The sequence below is a fragment of the Echinops telfairi genome, unplaced genomic scaffold, assembly GCF_000313985.2.
Source record: "Echinops telfairi isolate 266 unplaced genomic scaffold, ASM31398v2 ScPeMD7_7;HRSCAF=31, whole genome shotgun sequence".
In the NCBI taxonomy this organism is placed as follows: domain Eukaryota; kingdom Metazoa; phylum Chordata; class Mammalia; order Afrosoricida; family Tenrecidae; genus Echinops; species Echinops telfairi.
This window is the reverse complement of record NW_022103904.1, coordinates 15,179,504-15,193,297: the sequence shown is the minus strand read 5'-3', so window position 1 is coordinate 15,193,297 and position 13,794 is coordinate 15,179,504. Positions and strand designations below refer to the sequence as shown.

Sequence of the window (13,794 nt, the reverse complement as noted above, 5' to 3'; positions counted from 1 at the left end):
TGCAGAAAACACATGTTTTTCTTCTCCTGATCACTGGGTTCCAATTGATTAAGAACTTTCAAAGTATCTAGAAAAACTAGGCTGGGCCTTTCCCTACCCTTGGAGACCCCCCCCCCCACTATTATTAATTGTAGAAGGTAATAGTAACCCTTTGTCAGTCTCAAAGGCATATAGTTCAGCATCAGGAATGGAGTTGTGAGCCAAGGTTACATAGTTAAATAGACACAAAATCTTCAAGCCCATACACTACTCCACAAATCTCATGCAGGGCTTTGAACCAGTTTATGGTTCAGTTTGGGAATGACAAACTAGAATGCATACAAGTTTATAAAATTTGGGTGTACTGGAGAAAATTATAAGGGTTAATGATCTTCTAGAAACTTAATCTTAGAAAATAAGAACCGTGTGATTGTTGCATAGCAACTAAATGTCTTGCCCAGCAGAGGCAGAAACAGAAGCAGTGGTAGCACATAGATGGGAGCCAAGTGTGCCACTTGGAGGGTTTGTCACTCTCTAGAGTTGTGGCAGTGATGCAATTTCAGACATCAAGATCTAGAGAAGGCTCACTACCCTTCTTCCCAGTCTCCCATTCCAGCTTTTTGGCTCATAATTTCCCTCCATATGTATTATAAAACCCCAACCCCAGTTTACAAAGTGAGGTTGGGGCAATATCCTGCACCATCAGCCATGGCTGTAACAGTTTGAATTGGTTTGAAGTCCTGGTCTCAAGGCAGTTATTTTATAATCTGATACCGTTCAACCTCATTAGAAACTCCGAGATGTCACAAGTTACACATCTCAAACCCAAATAGTTAGTACTCACCATGGGATTTTTAAAAAACTCGTATTTTGCATAGTTCTTCCTGAACAGAAATTTACTCTCGCTGGCCATGGTGCGCTCCACCTGGACCACCAGCTCGTGATCTTCCAGGCACCTCTCTGCAGAGGAAGAGAGACGGGCACAAGCATTCAGGCAGTTTCCTAACTTATAACTTTCTGCTCTGCAAGCACGGGAGACCAACATGAGCTCCGGAAATACGTGTAACCAAGTTCTCTCTTGAATGCATTACCCAATGCACACAAGGTCTTACAAGATATGGTTTGAGGAATTTAGACCCATCTTCACATTTATAGGCCTCTTTGAAATTTGGGATCAACAAAATTTTAAGGGGAAAAAGGGCAAAAAGGACTCACGACAAATGGTGCCACCCTTAAATTAAGAAATGCCAGCTCTTGCAAAGAACAGTGACCATGGTTTCAGTTCATGAGAACTGGGACATTTCACAAAGACAAAGGGACATGGGAAGGGCACTGAGAGAGCGCAGTGGCTGGAAGAAGAGGGTGTTCGAGAAAGGCCAGAGATGGATCATGGCCGACTGAAAAGAGGCTGGGAATGTAATATAGGAAGATGTACAGTTAATGAAATGTTAACATCAGATGGTACGCTCAAACTGAAAACACAAAGCCCCAACACAACAGTTGCAGCCAAGTTGATTCTAACTCACAGAGGCCCATGTGTGTCAGAACAAAACTATGTTCCACATGGCTTTCAGTGGCTGGATTTTTTGATGTAGGTTACCAGGCCTTTCTTCTGAGGTACTTCTGGAATGAATTTCCAGCCTCTCAGTTGGCAGAAAAACATACTAACCATTTACATCACCCATGTCTAAACAAAGCGCCTATAATTCTAAAACCCACACTAACTAAATACTGGAATAGTTCTCATGAGTTATATCATGAACTATAAAGTTCTCGTGAACTATACAATTCAGTTGCTAAGGGAGGGAGGAAAAGATTCTATGCTATCTCACATTCACACACAGGTATAAGTGACGGTATATGTGCGTTCGTGCGTGCGCGCGCACACACACACACACACACACACAGTTCAGAGCAAACATTGAGCACACCACTCTGGGAGGATCATTTCTCTCAGCTCTGGGCCCACGTGGCGCACCAAGACCTTGCACACTCCAAAGCAGTGCAGCACTGCTCGTCCGGTATGATGGCCACACTCTTACCAAGCGTCCTCTAAAAATGATTATAATTGAGGTAGCAGGTAACTAATCTTACTAAATTACTGGGGGTGGTGAGGGTGGGGTGGGGATTGCCAACCTGTTACAAGCAAATCCACAACAGGTTCTATGGTGATTCCGTGTGGAAGTGGCGGAGAGTAAATGCTACAGAGATGACGCCAAAGGGAGAGTCTAATCTGATATGCAGTAGTTCTCTGACTGAGGTACACCGAGCGGCTTCTAAAAAGGACCTTTGATGTAAAAGCTGAGGTTCAGAGCTAAAACGTTTCCAATCCAAAGCGATCTCCTCAGAAAGTGAAAAAACAATTCCTCTTTTAGAAGGTCAGTTGCTGCCAGGGCTGCTAGTTTTAGGACAGACTCAAGTGTCTTTAGTAGCAAGGTCTGCAGCTGCCTGTTCTCAGCCATGGTTTTGATAATGGTGAGGAAAGAATTCCTTGGTAAAAACACATTCAAAGCCTGATTTTTTTCCAAGGATAGGATTTTTTGGGGGGGTGGGATGGGGGTAGGGACGGGGGATTATGGTTGCCAGAAGCTTACAGAATTTAGGGAAGGGCCAGACCTGGCACTAACAACAAACCTGGAATGTTCCCATCTGTCACATACGGGCAGGGATTTTTCATGCAGATCGTGGTATGTGTAAAGTTAGCTGGGCTATGATTCTGTGGTTTGGCAAACATTGCTTAAAAAAACGGATGGAAAGATCAGCTCTTGAGAGCTGGCTGATCTTCACGCGCTGTCTCGACACACATCAGGCCAGAAGGTTGCTGAGGACATATTATCTGCCTCAGTGTGAAAATGCCAGATCACGTACAACAAAACTTCAGTAGCTATCACAGCAGCAACTCTACAGTCTTCTTCCACCAGGCTCTGGACGTCGGCCAGGCTTTTCATTCGATGAGTTTGGCGGTTTTCTCTCTCTTGGCTAATCTTGGAGATCTTCTCAACCTGCCTTAAAATTCTTGATCCATCTAAAAACTGCTGCTCTATGTGGAGCAGCATTCCTGTAAACTTGTTGCATAGCTTCCATGACTTGGAAAGAAGTCTTTTTGAATGTTATTAAAATAGGATAATAGCCCAGACCTCAAAATCAATTTCTTTTCAGGGCACAAAAAGGATCGTTTTGTTGAAGGCATTCCAATGAGACTCTGACAAATTAATGAGCCAACCACTGATTGTGGAAGCATGCTTAATACATTTTGTTTGGAATGATCCTGTGAATGTGTGAACTAGAATATGACTAGCAGTATCTTTTTTTCCATTTGTCCTAGAGTCTGTGTTATGTGCAGAGAAATACTATAGGAACATGGTAGCGTGATGAGTTAAGCACTGGGTTGCTAACAAGGCTGAGAATTCAGACCCCCCAACCACTTCTTTGAACAAAGTCAGTTCCCATTAAGATTTAGTCTTGGATAACCTGTGGGACAGATTCACTCGGTCCTAAAGGGTCAGTACAAGTCAGAATAGACCACAGCAGTGGTTGGTGGGCAGGTACATGTGCATGCTTGCTTGTGCGCACATGCACACATGCTCTCTCACAAACACTTCATTGGTTTTGCTCTTCCAGACAACTATGTCTAAGTAAGACATTTGGTACCAGGAATGGAGCTACATTAAAAAAAATAACAGTGGCCACGTGTGCCTTGAAAGAAAGCCCTATTTTGTGTAGGAGCCAGCCTCACTGTAAGAGCGGCTGAAATTAGAATGTCACTTGAATTCCCAAATGTGAGTGGTGTCTAATGTTAAAGGGAGGGCCTTGACTGGGAGGACTCTGGATCCTGAAAACAGGATGGGGCATAATCAGGAGGCTGAGGACGCAAGAGGGATTCCAATAGACCCAGCCCCCTTATTCTTATCGGAAGCTATGACCTCACTCTTGCTACCAGGATTTCTTACACTTTTTTCACTCTTGACCCCTTTTCACCCGAGAAACTTGCAACATGGGAAAGCACTGTCAGAAACACTTTGGATTACGCGTCTCATTTTAAATTAATTTTTTAATTGTTATGTGTTGTTCAGAAACCTTTTACTGTTACCAGTTTTTCCCTAACCCCCAAATTCAATTGCACAATCCCATATGGAGTCAAGACCCACAGTTAGGCTTTGTACTAAACCATCCCTCCATAGCAAGACCAGGATGTCTTCCCACCCCTTCTGAAAAGAGTAGCCCAGCGGTGCAAACATCTCTCTGCGATATCACTTGGGGTGGTGCCTGGAGCATCACTTCAGTGACACGTCCACAGAATCCTCCTCCACCACCTCTTTCACTGGACTTAAGTCCTATAAAGTGTGGTCCAGGGGTAGGCACACTACATTCCAAAAGAACGTTTTGGCTTTTCTTACAAACTGTGGTAGTTACATAATTTCACGTCAACCTGACAAATAAGCGTAGGGGTGGAGTCTAGCCTGTCAATCAGGTCACAGCCTGATGATAACTCTTTGTGGGTGTGGCCTTCTCTGAGGATTCTGGGAGCTTTCTCTCTCTCTCTGTTTCATCTTCCTGTTAGCAAACCACGTGGCTGAGACCTGCCAGAGCCTTGTGATGCTTCTACCGCCATTGGATCCACTAGACTCTTCACCTACCGGCCCGTGATCTTCCTGCATTCTGCATCATTGCGTGAGGCTGCCTGAGTCTGAAAAGGGACTTATTGACTAGTATCAGACTTAGACTTGATCGAGACGGGGCTGGAATGTTTTCCTGATAAATAACTACTTCTTGATATAAAGCTTTCTCTTACACACACACACACACACACACACACACACACACACACAAATGTCCCTGGATTTGTTTTTCTAGTCAACCCGGCCTAACACACAAACAGAAACCTGAAGACTATGTATGGGAATGGCCATTAAGGATATGGGGTGCAAGGAACATCAAGTTGGGTCAGTCTGGGTTATTGATATGGCTGCATGAAGCACTAATCAAAAGGTGGCCTATGTTAAACCAAGGCAAAATGCCAGGCCTGCCTTGGGATATTGCAGAAGATGGTATCCAGAAGTTAAAGAAACTGGTATATTAGAGCGGATTTATCCAGTTGGACCCACAGAACCAACCAGGGAATGTCCCGAGGACACAACTTTCACCACAATGGCGAGGAACACTGTTGTGAGAGGAGCCCAGCATTCTTAAAGTATGCTGTGATTGCTAGTCTACCTATGTTAAGATTTGACCATGAAACTACCCTACAGACATAAGACACCTAACTACAATTATGCCAACTGAACCTGGCGTGGTTGGGACCTGGTGACAGCACATAATCGACAAAGAACAGGTGGGAATGGTTATTGTAATAGACAGTCATAGTGCCCACTAGGGGTGAAATAAATGGGAAATCTACTATTTACTTGATTTGCACAACAGCAAGAGTTCTAATTCAAGTGAACAGCTCTCTAATTTGCATCACCAGAATAGATTCACGGCACTTCAATCAATTACCTGACCTGACTCAGTTTACAGATTCACAACCCCTTGAGTAAAAAGGTGCCTTTTACAAGAATGATTTCATTGGAGAAAAGGAAAAAAAAACCAGACTTTTCTGGATTACTAGAAACTGGCTCTGAATTAGCACCAATGCCAGGAGATTCAATACATTACCATAGTCAACCAGTCAGAGTAGATGCATGAACAGGAGGTTATTAATGAAGTGTTAGCTTGGGTCCATCTCGAAGATGGGTCCAATTGGGCACTGAACCCATCCTACATGTCCTCAGTTCCAGAAAGCATAATTGGAATAGACATATTTGGCAACAGAACCTTGCATTGAATTTTTTTTAAAAAGATACAACAGTAGGAAAATCCATGTGGAAGCCCCCAAAATAGTTCTTACCTAAAAATAATAGACCAAAAGCAATAAAAAAAAATTCTATGGAGGGATTTCAGAGATTAGTGCCACCATTTAGGACTTGAAGGCTCATGGGTAGCGATTCCCACCATATCCTTATTCAAGCGCCTATTTGGTATGTTGGCAGATTTTAGAGAATGACAGTGGACTATTGTAAACTTAACCAGGTGATGACTCCAATTGCAGTGGCTACTCTTGATGTAGTTTTATTCCTTGAACGAGTTAATATCTCCTCTGGCACCTGGCATGCAGTTATTAACATGGAAAGGTAGAAGTAGTTACTCTTCAGTTGGCAAGGCTAGTAATGCATGTTCACGGTTTTAGTTTAATAGTGTGGTAGCTCTCTCCAGTCCCATGTTGTAATTGAGCCTATAGGACCTTGACTTCCTTCCTTTTGCACAAAAGTCATATTGGTTCATGATATTGATGACATTATGTTGATCAAATTTTACTGATGAAACGTTTGTATGCTAAAGCATGGAAAATAGAAATCAATAAAAATTCAGGTACCTTCCACTTTACTGAAATTACTAGGGGCTCAGTGGCATAGATTATGTTCAGATATTACTTCTAAAGAGAATGGCTAAGTTCTTGTACTTGGCCCCTCCTACAACTAAAACTAGGCAGCATGCTGAGCAGGCATCTTTGCATTCTGAAGAGGACATATGTGTCATTTTGTGTGCTACTCCAGCGTTATTTATGAAGTGACTTAGAAAGCTGCTGGTTTTGAGTGGGGCCCAGAACAAGGGAAGGCTCTACAATAGCTTCAGGTTCCAGGCAAGGTGATCTGCCACTTGGGCCGTATTATCCAATGGTCTTGAAGTGTCAACAGAAGATGGAGATGCTGTACAGGGTCTTTGGTAAGGTCTTATTGGGGAATTACGAGGCAGACCCGTAGGATTTTGGAGCAAAGTTCTGCTATTCTCTCAAGATAACGATTCTGCTTTTGAGAAACAGCATTTGGCTTATTGTTGGGTGTTAGTAGAGATTGGATGTTTAACCATGTGCTACACAGTGACCACATGGCCGGAGCTCCCAATCACAAACTGGGTGTTACTTGACCCACTGAGTCAGGATATCAGATGTGCAAACCAACATTCCATTATTAAATAGAGGTGCTAGCTATGTGCTATCAACTAGAACCTGAAAGCATAAGTTAAATGAAGAAGTGGCCTAAATGTCCATGGTTTCCGCTCTTGTCAAATTGTGCTTCTTTTCCTAATTATGTGTCTATGGTCTCATGGGGAATTCCTTATGATTAGTTAGTTGAAAAAGAGAAAACTCATGCATAGTTTACAAATGGTTCATTGAGAAGTGGAGAGGAACAACACTAGCTTCTCTGGAATCTTCTTGTTGAACAGCGAAGTAAAATCCTCCCAGTGGAGAGAACTTTGGGCAATGCTCCTGGTTCATTTGTCTTAGGGGAGAAGATGGTTAGGTCGTTCAGCTGGACGGATAGTCATAGACTTGGAGGAAACAAGACTATACAATTGGTGACCAGGAGATATGACAAGAAGTATGTGCATAGACCTCTCAGAACGTGACAAAGAAGTGAAGATATTTGTGAATGCTCGCCAATGGGTTACACCTCGATAGAAGAGAACTTTAACAATCAGAAGGACTGGAGGAGGCATTCTGTGGATACCAGTCAGCCTCTTTCCCTAGCCATTCTTGTCATGACCCAATGGGCTAGTGAACAAAAACAAGAGGCCATGGTGGCAAGGATGGCAATCACGCCTGGGGTCAGCAACATGAACTTCCATTCACCAATGTTGACCTGCATAGAGCCAATGCTAAGTGCTCAGTCAGCCAGCAGCAGCAGAGACAAAGACTGAATCTTTGATATGCCATCATTTCTCAGGGTGATCAGGCAGGAACCTGGTGGTAGGTTTGATAACACTGGAGCTCTTACCTCATGGAAAGTGTAGTGTTTTGTTAATATTGGGCTAAAAACTTACTCTATATACTTATTTACCATCCCTGCATATATAATGCTTCTGCCCAAACTACCAGACTTCCAGAATGCCTTATTCACCATCATGCCATCTTACACAGTATCACCTGTGTATTACTCAGTACAGAGCAAGTGAAGTGTAGAACCATGCCCATGGTCATGGAATTCACTGATCATAACATGTTCCTTACCATCCTGCAGCAAGCTAGCTTTACAGAAGGATGGAATAACCACTTAAAGACACAATGATGGTGCCAGCTAGGTGGCAATACCTTGCAGAGTTGGGGCAAAGCTCCAATGTCTAAGATATGCTACTCTTATGCCTACACCACAATTTGTGGGTCCAGGAATCAAGAGGTGGAAATGTGTGTGGCACCAATCACTATTAAACCTAGTGACTCACTCACAAAAATTTTGCTTCAATATGTATGTGTGTATCTATATTTTATATATGTATATAAGTACATACAGGTTATATATATATATATATGTATCATGCAGATAATTCTTGTTTGACTCCCTCTCTTTTTCTATTACTTATAAAATATAAACAGAGTAAGCAGAAAGAATACTGAAAATACCATAAACCCCAAGAAGAACAAGCAAATCTGTGGTATAGCCAAAATGCTCCTTGGAAGCATGGATGGTTGGGACTTTGTCTCATACCTTTTAGCCATGTTATCAGGAGAGAGCAGTCTCTAAAAAAGTTGAGCATGCTGGTAAAGTAGAAGGTCGGTGTACGAGGAATACACTCAACGAGACAGAATTACACAGTAGCTATAACAGTGGGTTAAAAACTAATAATTTTGAGGATACATTGGGGTTCCTTCTATTGTCCACAAGATGACTCGAATCACAACCTACTCAACATCATCAAACAACAAGAACAGTGCATTTCCTCTTAACTGTAAATCAGTTGTATCGCATTAGATGTAAGGTATGTCTTCATTTAGAGATTACATCAAGTTGACAAGGTGCGGACTGTGATGGTTAATGTATGTAAAATTGGCTAGGCTAGGATTCTCAGTGGCAGACAATGGACTTTTTGCTTTTCTATAATGTCATACAGTGCGATAATACTACATTTTGCAATCTCTTATCAGTTGAAAGTCATTTAGTTTTCATGGGGTGTAGTCTGCTTCTACTATGTACAGATATTCTGGCAAACTTGCTCTTTCCATTCTATATCTGACTCCAGTTCTTGGCATGTAAGCTAGCAGCCTGCTCACTGGCCTGTAGATTTTGAGATTCCCCAGCTCTTGCAGCCTTGTGACGTAGCAGCTGGCTGTCTGACTCACAGTTTGGGGCTTGTCCACTGCTGCAACCACGGTAGAAAGAAGAAGCCTCCAGCCTGACAGCTAGACACACACACACTAGGGGGTTTGAAAAGTTTGTGGACAAATTCCATCTTCTTTCAACTCCTGTTTGCCATGAACTTATAGCATTCCTTCCCTTGTATACATGCTTCACGGGTTTTGCTCCTCTATGAAACCATGATACTGCCCTGACTGTCCCCATGATAGGGAAAAAGAAAACAATGAAAACCTCATGCCCATAATGAAAACTATTGATATTTCCTTTAAAATAAGAAGATGAGTTCAGGGCAACTAATTTAAAATGGATTTTCCTCGAGGAAAACAAATCAATTACGTCATTTTTGACTTTCACTCAAGAGAAAATATTTTTTTTCTGTAGTTATGAGACAGACAGACAGACAGACAGACAGACACACACACACACACACACACACACACACCCCCCAAACAAAGAAAAAAAACTACGGATGGTTGTTTTATTGGATTTGGAAATTTTCCAAGTAGAAGTGAAACAAAGTGTGGGAATGTATATGTGTGTTGGGGTAGGGGCTAGAAGCGGGTATTGAAGTGAGGACAAGAGATCTAGCTGGAAAACCAAAAGCATCTACATTCCGAAGGAACCCTGTGGAGAATCACAGAGGACCATGGGGGTCGGGGAAGAACACTAATGCACACGGACTCCCTATCCCTGGAAGTTCTACGGGAAGGTCGACAGCACTGTAACCTACAGGCCATGTACGACACAGTGTGCAGGGTGAGGAAGTCCAGACAAAGGGACTCATGACTGTGGCTCTATTACGGGCTCGGTGACTCAGGTGACTCTAGGGACTGCAGCCCCTAAAGGTGGGGTCTCCAAACAGCAGAACACTCTCGTACGAAATTCCCTCTTTCTTGCTCCTGGTGAGTTAAAAAGAAGAATTGAGTGAAGAGAGTCATAAAGATTGAGTCACAAAAGCCTTTTCATCAAAGACGCCTGAACTATGTGGCCTCAGGCTTGTCCTTGAATCTTTGTGGATACTGGTTTTCAGGATCAAGTTCATGAATGGATAACATCAGCTCCCACTTTCAATTGTTTTCTCTCTCTACAACTTAACAACATTCAATTTCAAGCAAACTGCGATTGTATGATGTGATCACATCACTACCCATCAACGTTACATTATTCCAATTGGCTTACATAAAAGTTGCAGCGATGTTTCACTGGAGTATTCCAAAAGTACTTTTTGCAAAAATGGAATAGGCAAGCGTTCCTTGAAGGGCACTTGGGAGTTTTCAAATCTTAAAGTGAAGTCCACAGCTATGCCACTACCCAAAACGCACCATGACCGAACATTAAAGATTACATAAAACAGCCAAACCTTGCCTACAAGAGCGTTCTGACTTACAATGATACCAGGTGGGAGAGGGCAGCATTGCGTCAGAGCGTTTTCTTGGCGGCCATCTCCACAGAAGCAGATTCCCAGGCTTCTCTTCCTCAGTGCCGGTGGGTAGATTTTAACTGTCAACTTTTAGGATCTGTACCACCCAAAGGACAACTTCACATAGCAGATATGTATAAATACACACACACACACACACACACACACACACACACACACACACGCGTGTGCGCACGCGCATGCGTGCGCATTATTTCTTTGCCTTAAAATTCGTAAAAGTGACTCCTTTGCAGAAAACCATGCTGTTCAGACAGGTAGTGAAGGGCTGGACAGAACTGGTAGAGAGTCCCCTGGAGGGGCTGTACAATGAGCCCAAGCACCTGGCCAGCCCTGACAACACCACCCCTACAACGGGGCCTCACACAAACACTCGTGTGGCCATACCCAGCCCCTTGCTCCTAAGGCTAGTCTGTCCGACAGAATGGAGTGAACTGTCAACAGGCACCTGACAGCTGCTCAGACCTTCCCAGACCCAGAAATTCTGGACAAAGCCATCAATGAGATAACACGCCCACAAAACTTAGCCCTGACATTTGGATAAGCCCTTTGAGCTGCCTTCTTTCTATTTATATAATTTATTGGAGAAAGGACATCATATTGGTGCCTTTCAGATTTAACAGCTGAGGAGATGGGAGACTAAGTCAGAGACAGACCAGGCCCAAGGGAGGCATCGAAACTTGGACACGAACCTGCTCAGTCTCGCCGTCGACACCCTTCTACACGCGCAGATACCAGCATCTGAAACGGGGCGATGGCAGTGCTCCAAGGTCATTGGCACAGCGTTTGTCTCTGACTTGATCAAAAGGAAGTACAAGCCCATACAAAGCCCCCGGAAGGCTCCTTGCCTTTTTTTCTTTTTGATTGTGTCTTCAGCCTCATTCATTTGACACAGAATTTCTCAAGCCCTGGGATCTCCTGAAACACTATGTCCTCCACTTAAAGTCCTTGGCCACTACCATACAGTTTCTTTCATAGCTGCAGGTGGTCACGCAGGCCTGGGTGTGAGAGCCCAGCACCAGTTTGTTCCACATGGTCAGGGATGGAATTTACCTAGAAATGCATCTTACAGCTCCTGGGGCACAAAGATGACATTTTGCATACCGTATATACTTGAGTACAAGCCGACCAGACTATCAGCTGAGGCACTGAATTTTACCACAAAAACTGCATTAAAAATGTGCTGAAAAAACTCGGCTTATACATGAGCATATATGGTATCTATGTGCATATATGTTTTTTAAAATCTCTTTAAAAACAACTTTTTCTACTTGATGAGTCTGCAGGCTGGCTATTTACCATCACTATGACCTCTATGTGTGAAGATGGCCCAGGTATGTGAGACATGTGGCATGTGGCTCCCGTGCATGCGGGCCAGGGCAGACGGGAGGAGACTGATTTCCAAATGACCTTCCTCCACTCTGACATACACTGGCTGAACTTGTGGTCTGGGAACATGTGATGTGCCATTGACTGGATTTGGTTAGTGACCCATCCTCAGGTGTCAGCATTCCACTCTGAGATTCGGGTTAAAGATATTGCTAAACAGGCAGGATCGTGAAGTATGCTTACAATACAAAGAGGTCCCTGAAAAGAACGCTTGAAATGTCATAAAGCATAGCACATACTCACTCCAGGTCACTGGCCATGAAGGGCTCTGTCTACCAAGTTAAGGGGCCTGCACCAACTTTCCAAAGCTTCCTAAGTGGGGAAGGTCCTCAGGAACTGATAGCTAGGACTGGAAAGGACCATTTGAGCAGATGCAGGGACAAGGAGCCCAGTCTGTCTCCTGACGAGCGCAGTTCAGAGTGAGACTGGCGACAATTCCCTAGAGTCAGGAGTGCTGCCATGAACCACAGCAGCACTGGAGGGCCATCACGGCTCCACGGCTCCATGTGTGTGACATTCCTGACAACCTAGGAAGGTGACATTTCTGCCAACAGTGCATTTCCAGCACCCATCACCCCGGCTCACAGATGCCTCGTCTAGTCTGGTACAGAGGAGGCTCCCACCTTTTCTAAACTCATCATTCATTTCTGAGTGTGAGAAAGAGTTTATGTTTTTAAGAATATGTAAAATTTTTAGATACTGTAACTGCAAAGACAAGTAATTGTGCTGAAATCCTGAATTTCAGAAGCTATCTGGGGAATAAGGGTGGCCTAGAGGCACTGTCCAATAAACGATGGATTTCTAACTGCAGGGGGAAGGGTCTAAAATCCGTTTCTTGGAGGTAGAAAGTGAAGGCTATCTGTTCCCATAACGACTGACACACTTGGAAGCGGCATAGTTTCCTATGATGTAGAATCAATTGGGTAGCAATGGGATAGAGGTATAGTAGTCCTTAGACCACAAACGCTATCAGAATTACGCCTTTACGTCTTTTAAACATGGGAAAGCACTGAGTGTGGGAATAACTATTGGCCTTGTGGATTTTAAGGCTTGGCGTACCTTTTGCCTAAGCCACACTTTTTTAAGTAAATACCCCTAGTTTAAAAAAAATCAGTTGTTCTTGAATTGATCATGACTCAAAGCAATCCCACGTGAGTCAGAGAACAGCGGGGCTCCCGAGGCCTTTCAATGACTGGGTTCTCAGAAGGCCATTACAGGGCCTCCAGAGCTGTTCCAAACCTCCAAATTCTCAGTTAACAGTGGAGCATGTCAAATGTTCGCATCAACTGGGGATCAAAAGTTTGTATCAACGACAAGAATTCCATGATTAGGATCCTTGAAATAGAACAAAGAAAAGTTTCTTTCTAAAGAATACCTTATATGCCTGAATATAAGCCGACCCGAATATCAGCTGAGGCACCTAATTTTACCACAAAAACGGCATTGAAATGTGCCGGGAAAACTCGGCTTATACACGAGTATATACGGTAAATGTAATTGACTGCAAACCCAAACAGGTGTGCCTTGGGGTGGAGATGGAACAACTGCCCAAGAGTAAATGAGGCCTGTCTGCCTGTGTGCCCGAAGAATTGTGGACAAGGGGCCTGCTCAGACTCAGCACTGCTCATTATAAAGAAGAGCTCAATGCAAGGTCAAGTGCCCTTACCTCTTCTGCAAAGGGAGGTCACTGGAGACGGCCCCGAGACTTCTTGGGAAGACACTCCTTCACCAATGGGCATGGAGGGGACTTAGGACACTCCTTCACCAATGGGCACGGAGGGGGCTTAGGACACTCCTTCACCAATGGGCACGGAGGGG

General features: G+C 43.7%; 1 protein-coding gene across 4 annotated transcripts in view; it reads right to left on the bottom strand.

The window, feature by feature from the left end:
• GRB10 (growth factor receptor bound protein 10) overlaps window positions 1-13,794 on the bottom strand; it is a 254,495-nt gene that overhangs the window by 61,572 nt on the left and 179,129 nt on the right. For all 4 annotated transcript variants that reach the window (XM_004708038.3, XM_045286355.1, XM_045286356.1 and 1 more), the window contains one exon: window positions 824-939. In XM_004708038.3, coding sequence (XP_004708095.1) covers window positions 824-939 — 116 coding nt within the window. The remainder of the gene's footprint in view (window positions 1-823; window positions 940-13,794) is intronic.